General features: G+C 46.3%; 1 protein-coding gene across 1 annotated transcript in view; it reads left to right on the forward strand.

Annotated features, from left to right (window-relative positions):
- Nucleotides 1–5,818, forward strand: part of TTC17 (tetratricopeptide repeat domain 17) — a 108,355-nt gene extending 102,537 nt beyond the window's left edge. Inside the window, exons 23-25 of the mRNA XM_046643753.1 lie at nt 952–1,071; nt 2,736–2,879; nt 4,681–5,818. Coding sequence (XP_046499709.1) covers nt 952–1,071; nt 2,736–2,879; nt 4,681–4,812 — 396 coding nt within the window. The 3' untranslated portion in view covers nt 4,813–5,818. The remainder of the gene's footprint in view (nt 1–951; nt 1,072–2,735; nt 2,880–4,680) is intronic.
- The last annotated feature ends 3,892 nt before the right edge of the window (nt 5,819–9,710 follow it).

Raw genomic sequence — 9,710 nt, forward strand, 5'->3', positions numbered from 1 at the left:
TTCATATTTGCTTGTACAAAGCATAAAGAAATCCTAGAAGGTTAAGTAAGAAACTAAAAATAGTGTTTACTTATATATACAGTAGAGACAAGGTTGGGAGGGGGACTTTTCACTGCATAACTCTGTATAATTTCTGGTTTTTGAAAGAGTGACCTGTTCAAACAGTTAAGTAAATTTAAAGAAGAAAGAACACGGAGGGGCCACGGGGCCGAGTGGTTAAGTTTGTTCGCTACACTTCGGTGGCCCAGGGTTTCGCTGGTTCAGATCCTGGTTGCGGATGTGGCACCACTCGTCAGGCCATGCTGAGGCGGCATCCCACATGCCACAACTAGAGGGAACTAAAATATACAACTATGTACTCGGGGGATTTGGGGAGAAAAAGTAGAAACAAAAAAAAAGATTGTTAACAGTTGTTAGCTCAGGTGCCAATCTTAAAAAAAAAAGAAAGAAAGAACATGGACATGAAATATAGTTCTGCTTAGTAGTTGAGTGGATTTGGACCAGATACTTACGCTCTCTGAATCAGAGTTTTCTCATCTATAAAAAGGCTGTACAGTCATGCACTGCATCATAGCGTTTCCATCATCAATGGACCACATGTACGATGATAATCCCATAAAATTAGCACCATACAGCCTCGATGTGCAGTAGGCTGTAACATCTCGGTTTGTGTAAGTGCACTCTTAGGATACTTGCGCGATGATGAAATCGCCTAACGCATTTCTCACAAAGTATCCCTGTTGTTAAGTGATGTCCAGCTGTAAGAGTAGAATCAAGCTCATAAGATTATTAGGATTAGTGAGAGGATGAACATAAGATGTGTGACAGAGTACCGGCACCTAGTAAATACTCGTTTAAATGGTCGTGAAGTCATGTTACTGTTCTTAATCTTGGTAATAAATCAGTATGTCATTTAAGAGACATCAGCCTTTGCTGACCATTCCTTTGTAGAACCAGACGTCCTGGGTCCTTTCCAGCATGGCAGCCCTCTACTGGAGAGTGAAAGGCCAGGGGAAGAAGGCAATTGACTGCCTGCGCCAGGCCCTCCACTATGCTCCCCACCAAATGAAGGTGAGTGGGACTCCACAGGTGGAAATTTCTGTCCCTTGGTGCTTTCCACTACCCCATGGTTTATTCTGAGGTTTCAAGTAGCCCTTCTCATGCTCAGCCGGTAAGAAAGTGGCAAAAGGCTAGGAGCGGGCGGAAGAACCTCTGACCTGCTTCTGCCACCAGAAGCCGGGAAGTTATGCCCACTGTCGGGCCTCCCCTCCCTCGGCAAGCCAGAACGTGGGGAAGGGCTTCTGCATCACCATAAGACGTTACATCATTTGATACCCCTCCTGCTGTGTGCAGAGCCACCCAGCGTACAGCAGATGCACCGGCCTAGGCAGGCGCCACCCCAGAAGTCCTTCTGGGTCTGGCCTGTCCCCAGGGGTCCGGAGGCCTCTACCACTGGTTTGCTTACACTCCTGACTTGAGCTTGCTTCCCAACACAGCAACAGAAGCAGATTTCCATTTCTTCACGTACACCAGTCAGTTCCTGGTCTTTGTCTGACTTCACCTTTTCCACAAGCACGAAAACACCCAGCTAACCCTGTGTGACATCAATCTTTTCAAAAAAGCCAGTTACTCTGTGACAACTGAGAATGTACAACTCTTTAACAGACATCTGTATCCACACGTGCTGAGTTCTGCGTGAATCTCCAGATCTCACACTTCCTCCAGACAGGGCTTGTGTCTTCTCTGTTTGCAAGGATGGTGTGTGGGTGGCGGAGGAGCGCAGGCTTCTCCGTCAAGCAGGGCTGAGTGCTGAAGGCAGCTCTGCCTCTTGCTAGCTTGGTGACCTTAGGCAAGTTAGTGCACCTCTGCGACCTCGTATAATGGCATGCCTGTCCAGTTAGGACAAAGATGGGTCCTTTTTCTGTTTCTTCTCTATCTCTTGTAGAACCCAGTACAATGTGATACAGGCAGCAGTCGCTCAGGGAACATTTAAAAGGAATAAATATTTGTGATGATGATAATGTTGCTGCCTGTTCAACCCATCCTGGGCTCTATCCTAGGCAACAGGGAAGGGCCAAGACTCTGGATCAGGAGTCAGGGAACTTTTTCTTAAAGGGCCTGATAGTGCGAGATGTAGGCAGCCCAGGCAGCCTGTGTTGCAACCCCTCAGTTCTGCCATGGTAGCATGAAAGCAGCCACAGAAACACATAAAGGAATTAGAATGTTGTGTTCCAATGAAACATTAGAGACACAGGCCACAGGCTGGATGTGGTCTGTGGGCCAGAGTCTGCCAGCCTCTGCTTCAGATGGTGCAGTGGCCCCTGCAGAAAGTACCATGGCTCTATGACAAGATGACTCAAGGTGTGGTCTGCGGAGGTGTCAGTCCACAAACTATTCATTACCAATCCACAGTGAGACGGCACTGGCCCCAGAGCGTAAGCCAACAACCGCCCTCAGCCCGTTGTTCACTCGATGGACATTTTTGTTCTGTTTTGTTTTCGAGGCAAGACTTTCTCAAGGAAAGTTACTTTCTGAAGGTAGTAACGCATTGCTTTATATTCTGATGCAAGCTCCCGATCTAGCACAGACCTGCGGCAAACAGCAGCCTAGCACTTGAGTTTCTCTCCGTCATTTACCAGGAAACACCAAGTGCATTGCTCATGATCACACCAACCAAGAGCGAAAACTTCCAGACCCGTATCCTTCCCTTCTCACCCTTCCGCTTCCTCTCCCAGGACGTGCCCCTGATCAGCCTGGCCAACATCTTGCACAACGCCAAGCTCTGGAACGACGCCGTCATCGTCGCCACCATGGCTGTGGAGATCGCACCACACTTTGCCGTGAACCACTTCACGCTGGGCAACGTCTATGTGGCGATGGTGAGCTGGTGGTGCGGGCGGAGCAAAGGGCACTGCCACTTCTCGCAGTGGCACATCTTGGGTTTCAGAACTTCTTTGCCTATGTCCATGTCCTCCAGCTTCCTGTAAATTTCATGTCTCAAATTGCTAGCTCCAATATTTTATGGATGGGGGTTTGTGAGTGTTTAAAAGTAGTACATGAGTCATCTAAGTATTTGCAGCTATGTAGTTTCTCACCCTCAGTGTAATGCTGATAGTGGAGTCCGTTTTACCCACAGTTTTCTGGAGACTTCACCTGTGCCAGAACACCTCGGTTAGCACCCCACGTGGGCGTATGCGCACCTGTGCTGTCGGACTTCCAGGTCGGGCTGTGCCTGTCATTGCGCTCATGGTGCCCTGTGCATACTTCTCTGCCATATTTTCACCTTGTTTTATAATTTTTAAGTTTTTGTCTTTCCCCCTACACTAGGAACTTCTTAGGGAAAAGACCCCTCTTCATCTCCCCATTCCAGCACTTCACAGTGTTTGGCACATAGTAGGCAGTCACCAAATGTTATATGAATGATGGGTGCCATAGTGTCATGGGACACCGTTTACATAGAAAATGGCAAAGCTGTCCTCCAGAGCCCTCGTTCCATTCAGAAACACGGACTGATTTCGGAAGTTACAATCCCAGGGGTCTCCCAGAAGCTGTCATAGCCGAATTTAACATGAGAATCATGCCATCCACTTTCACACAAAGCTCTGTGTCCCCAGGGGGCTGTTCCCCAGGTGCTCTCAATAAAGGTTAATAGAATGAGCAGCTTCAAGCTTTCACTTTCATGTGTCATCCTTGACTTCAAAGGCAGGAAGTGTGATTTGGCCGGTTCAGTATTGCTGAATGTGCACATTCCCTCTCTGCTTCTTAAAATTGGAGAATCTATTTTCATCCACAGTAAATGTGAAATTTGCTACTATGAATGGGAATTCTGCCAGTCATTTAGCTGGAAGGAGTCCTCTAACCAGTTGGTTTGGGCTCTTCTTTGAGAGTATTAGTCTAAGTAAAAGACTACCATCTTCAATATGGCAGTGGTCATTTCCAAAACACGTTCATATTTTTAAATGTTAGAGAGAATAAAAAACTATTTCAGGCGGCTGGCCCCATGGCATAATGGTTATACGTTCACACTTTCTGCTTAGGTGGCCTGGGGTTCATGGGTTCAGATCCTGGGCACAGACCTACACACCCCTTATCAAGCCATGCTGTGGCAGCATCCCACATACAAAATAGAGCAAGATGGCACAGATGGCAGCTCAGGGCTAATCTTCCTCAGCAAAAAAAAAAAAAAAAAAACTTTCAAAATTCACAAGTCTAATTGAGATACCTAACTTGACTTCCATCTTTCTGGCCACAGTATAAAATTCAGGCAAATGCATCATGAGTATTTGCCAGGCAAGATTCTAGAGGTTTCTGTGAGGATTAACTGGAAGGGTTTCATAAAGCACCTAGCACAGGGCCTGGCACCCAGCAGGTCCTCAGTAATCTTAGATCGTTCCTTACCACCATCATTACCACCATCCTGTTGTTGGGTCAGACCTTTCTAGTGACGTCCCCTTTCCCTCTGGCTCTTGGGCTCTGCCATAGTTTCGTTGTGATGATGCTCCATGGGGCTGGAAGTAGTTTCCCTCCAGACCTCAGAGTTTTCCTCAGAGATTTAGATCCATTGAGAAAATACTGCAAGATTGGTCAGTAGCACAGAGGTGCTTTTCGAGAAAAAAGTCCCAGGATCTATTTAGTCTGCTGGCAGGCTCCCTCTCACATTTGTCGCTTTGCCCCTCACAGGAAGAGTTTGAAAAAGCGCTAGTGTGGTATGAATCAACCCTGAAGCTGCAGCCCGAGTTCGTCCCGGCCAAGAACCGAATCCAGACCATCCAGTGTCACCTGATGCTGAAGAAGGGACGGCGTGCTCCTTAGCGCTCTCCTTTCACCCTCTCTCTTTTCTCATGCTCTTAAAAAAAAGAATAAGAAAAGAACCCAATCATTGTCAGTATCTACTTTTAATGATGTGTGTGAAATAACTGAGTAGACTCATCCCAGGACTTTGCCATTTGTGGGAACTGGTTTGTTTCCGTTTTTAAGTTCCTTCTTTCCCCCAGCCAACCTCAGAAACACAAATTTCTTAAAAGGAAAATGCAGCTTAAAGATATCGTGTAAATACTGAGCCAAGACGTTCCCGGAGCTGAGCTCCGTCTCCGAGACCTCGATGCCTTTAGGGCTCTTCTCAGTGGTCCAGCCAGCCGCCTCCTCTTCGGTGGAGGACGAAACCGCACTGCACATTCTCTGCTTCCTGTCGTAGCCTCTGTTGTCAGTGGAAATGCAAAGCCCGTCTGGTGCCAATCAGTGAGAAGCAGTGTTCTGCGCTCTCCCCATTCGAGCTCCATGCCGTGCCCAGTCTTGTCCGGTCCATGCTGCTATGTTACAAACTCTCACAGGTAGTTTGCAGGGGAGGAAGGGCAACATGATTTTAAAAACAAAATATTTACAGCAACAACGACTCTTAGGATCACCGCTCCTTTGTGATGTTATTTATGTTGGGGAGGGAGGGGGGCTGAGCAGGGGAAGTCAGCAATGTACAACATCTATATCATTTGTACTTTAATTCCAAATCACAAGGAAACCAATAAGTTGCAGTCCTATATAACAGGTTTATATATATAGAATATGTATATTTGAAGCCCTCTACAGACTGAGTCTATGTTCTACTAAATCTTTGTTCGCTGTGTTACCCATCTTGGAATAGGGTGTGAGTGTCAGCTCCCCCTCTCGGAGGCCTCAGCCCCTCAGGAGAGAGGGAGCCAAGGTGGAGTGTTTTTGTACGATGCTTTTACCTCTGGTCCCAAGAGAATCAGCAACTCCAGGCATTTTGGAATCTTCAAGGGCACATACTGAGAACAAAAATAAAAGTTGTTTATGAGCAAAATAGGTCTGTAGTGTGGTTTTTCTTTCGAACCAGGCTAATTTGGACAGCTCTGAAACCTGGCTGTCGCTCTGGACCTGATGCTCTCAAGTCCTAGCTTGTCTTTATCTTTCTTACCACACAGCAAGGTGAGGGGGGAACCATCCGTCACTAGGTTTGATGGTTGATGAACTCAGCAACACGATGTACTTGACCGAGAAAGATGCCCGACCCATCAACAGATGTTCAGTGTAACTGACCTTCCCAGAAAAGGAAGGCTAATCCAAGCCACAGCGTCACATCCCCTCAGGCGAGCACCGACCCTAAAGGTCACTCAAGTAAGCCTCGAGGAGAACCTTGGCGACAGTCATACCAGTATGAGATTGAGCATTCCCTTTGGGACAGGAGTCCGCTGAAGACAGGATTTCTGTGGACTTTCCTAGAACATGACCAGACACCAGTGTCACATACTGGGTCACTGAACTGGAGCATTTGGTTCTAGCACAGGCCATGGCATTTCTTAGAAAGAGGTGAGCCATCAGACACTTGAGAACTCTGTCTTTTATGCAGCCAGAGTCCAACTAATTCCCAACAGTTTTATCAGATGTATTTTGAGAACAAGCTCATTTGTTGCTGAAAACAATGAACCTTTATTCACCAGAGGGATCCTTATAAGTTAACGTGTGTGTCTGAGTGTATTCCTTGCTTCCCCACCTCTCCACGATTTGACCTCTAGTTTTTTCTGAAACACTCAACACTTGTTTTTTGGTCTGGGTTTCTTTCATTTACATACAATGAAATTCACTCTTTGGTGTATGGTTCTGTGGGTTTTGACAAATGCATAGAGTCATGTAGCCACCATAACAATCAAGATACGAAACTTCCATCACCCCCAAAAGACTCCCTCAGGCTGCCCCTTTGGGGTCAAATCCCAGCCTTAACCATTGGCAACCACTGGTCTTTGCTCCCTGTAGTTTTCTGTAATGTCACATCAATGGAATTATCCAGTATATAGTCTTTTGAGCCTGACTGCTTTCATTTAACATAATGCACTTGAGATTCATCCATGTTGTTGCATGAATCATTGCTGAGTAGTATTCCATCGTTTGTTCACCTGTTGGAGGACACTGGGATGTTTCCAGCTTTTGGCAATTATGAATAATGCTGCAGTAAACATGTAGGTTTTTGCGTGCACACAGATTTTCATTTGTGTAAATAATTCAGCAGTCATTTTCTTGTTGTAGATTCAAGTTCTTGCTATGTTCCAGGATTCAAGTTTTCCACGAGATAAAACTCATTTAAGCCTCACGCCAACCCAATAGTGTAAGTACTGTAGTTACTCCGATTTTAAGAACAGGAAAACTGAGACCGAGATTAAGTAACTTGCCCAAGACCACAGCTGGGAAGTGATGGGTCGAGGTGTGAGCTCAAGCAGTCTGTTCTAGAGCCAGCACTCCCAAACACCGTGCTACATTCAGCCATGATCTCCTTTAATCCTCATGACAAAATAAAGTAGAAGATATTCTCTCTATTTTACAGATGAGAGAACCAAGCCTCACAGGTGAAGTCACCGGTTCGTAACCACACAGTATGTGGTGTTCAGATTCAAACCAAGCTCAGATTCGCCTAAATTAGTGCACCAAATGAGTGCTCTTAACTGCTCCACGATACTTCTTCCATGGATGAGTTATTTCCAGTAAGCGCTTCATTCTTAATTGTTCCCTGTTTGCTTTCAGGTGTGTTGATCTTGTCTCTCCCGCGTGTGTTCCTAGGTCACGTGTCTGTCTCCTACCACTGAATGCAGTACCTAGTCTATAGTAAACACTCAGTAAATGCTGAATGATTGACAAACAATGCAATTGACACCTTCCTCTCCTTCCTGCTTTTGGAGTTCTGAGGGCTTTCCACCCACAGCTCACAATTTTTTAGGAAACTAATCAAAGGGAAATAAAATATCTTGCTTCTCTGCAATGTGACTTGCAAAAAAACACACACACACACACACACACACACAGACCCATCCTTCTGCCTCAGGTTCCCTGCTCTCAATCTGGCTAATAGGTTCATAGAGGAAAGAGTCTCCCCTTCACTGCCCAAGGGCCCTGCAGTGCTGGTTGAGAAGAAGGTGGGGCCAGTCTGATGGGGCCAGCTTTGTGCAGATCACTCCCCTTTCCTGGGCCTCCAGAGACTCCACTCTGATACCTGTGCCTGCTGTCGTCTCCCAAGCAGTGGCTGAGCCCGCAGCCGGGAGACTGGCTTCTAACTGCAGCTTTTGTGGTTATTCCACTGGTCACACGTGCCCTCCCTAGAACTACTTCCATGTTTTCCCCTTCTGTGGAGATGCAAACAGGCCAGTCCAGCTCTACCTACAAACATTTAATTCAGCACCTATTGATATCCAGCACTGTGAGTGAGACATTACACGTGGTCTCCGCCCTCAGAGTCACTATCTAGTTGAAGAGACAAGACAAAGCTGAGAGAATCAGAAGATACAAAGTCCACTCCAGCAGAAGCCTGAATGTTGAAGACCCAGAAAGGGAGTTTTCTGATGCATCCACTACCTGAGTCCCCTGGGATGGTGTAGCATTTTCTAGGTGCACATACCTGGTTTTGGACGCTCCAGAGCCCTCCATGGCTCAGCCTTGCCTGCCTTTCCATGTTTTTCTTCTGCCACTCATTTTTCATTCAACAAACTTGTATTGAATACTTCCTGTGTGCCAGGGACCGTGCTGGCCACTGCAGGTAATTCTTTATGGTGGGAGAACAGAGTGTGGCTGGAGGAGGTGGGGAGAGATGAGGCTGGGGCCAGATCATGGAAGACATCATAAGCAGAGCTAAGGGGTTTGGGCTTGTCCTGAGGGAAATGGAGAGCCACTCCTCCACTTGCACTTGAAGCTACAATTTAGTGTTTCCCACATGCATCAAATTTCCACATTTCCATGCCTGGGATCATGCTGTTCCCACTACCTGAATGCTAGCTTCTCCCACTCTTCCCCTTTTTTTCACAAACTCCACTGGTTTTCGGAGGCATTGTTCACGTGTCACAGGATGCCATGCTCCTCCAGCACCTGTGATGACCCCTGTGGTGACACTCATCACACTGCATGGAAACGAGCTGACTCTGTATCTTGTCTCCAATCAGATGCTTAGCCCCATGTCTCATAAATGTCTATATCCCCTGCCCTTACAACATATGGGCCTGGAAAAAAAGGTTGCTTGATTAAAAAAATAGTTACTGAACTATTGCATTAATGGCAAACAGATCCAGCAATACCCTAGAGGAGCCACAGCAACATCAGGGAGAAGAGACTGGAAATAGGCAGCTATTGAAAGGGAGAAGGATGACTAAATCAGAGAAAACTCCAGAGGATGTGTGGAGAAGCCGTTCTCACCTGACCAACAGAGGTACAGCCTGGCCTCTCAGCGCCACCCCTGAGCAACCCATTGCTCCTGATCTGTGTAAAACACTTTGAACAGGGACAGGCACACACCATGCAAACAATATTAGCTCTCTGTATTACCAGAGGTCTTCAATCCTGCCACCAAGTCTTTTGCCACTTCTAGGAATAAATTACCTTTTTCTTTCTGTTAAGAGTTTTGTTCCATTTCTGAACCCTGATTCAAAAGCTTGGCTGCCTGACACAGTGATTCTTAGTCTGGAAGGGGAGGAGCTTGCCCCATGAGAAAATCTAATAAAAATACCTGCGGGAATTTTTATCTTCTGTTTTTCACATTAGTGGATTCCTTCCCATCTATCTTCCAATTCATTAACTCTCTCTTCAGCTGTGTCTAGTCTACTGTTTAACCTAGTCACTGAGAGTTTTATTTCAATAATGATATTTTTCACTTGTAGGATCTCTATGTGGTTTTTTTCATTATATCTATCTGCTGCTTTTGTTTCATAACTTCTCCTGGT

Source organism: Equus quagga, chromosome 17, assembly GCF_021613505.1.
Source record: "Equus quagga isolate Etosha38 chromosome 17, UCLA_HA_Equagga_1.0, whole genome shotgun sequence".
NCBI classification, from domain to species: Eukaryota; Metazoa; Chordata; class Mammalia; order Perissodactyla; family Equidae; genus Equus; species Equus quagga.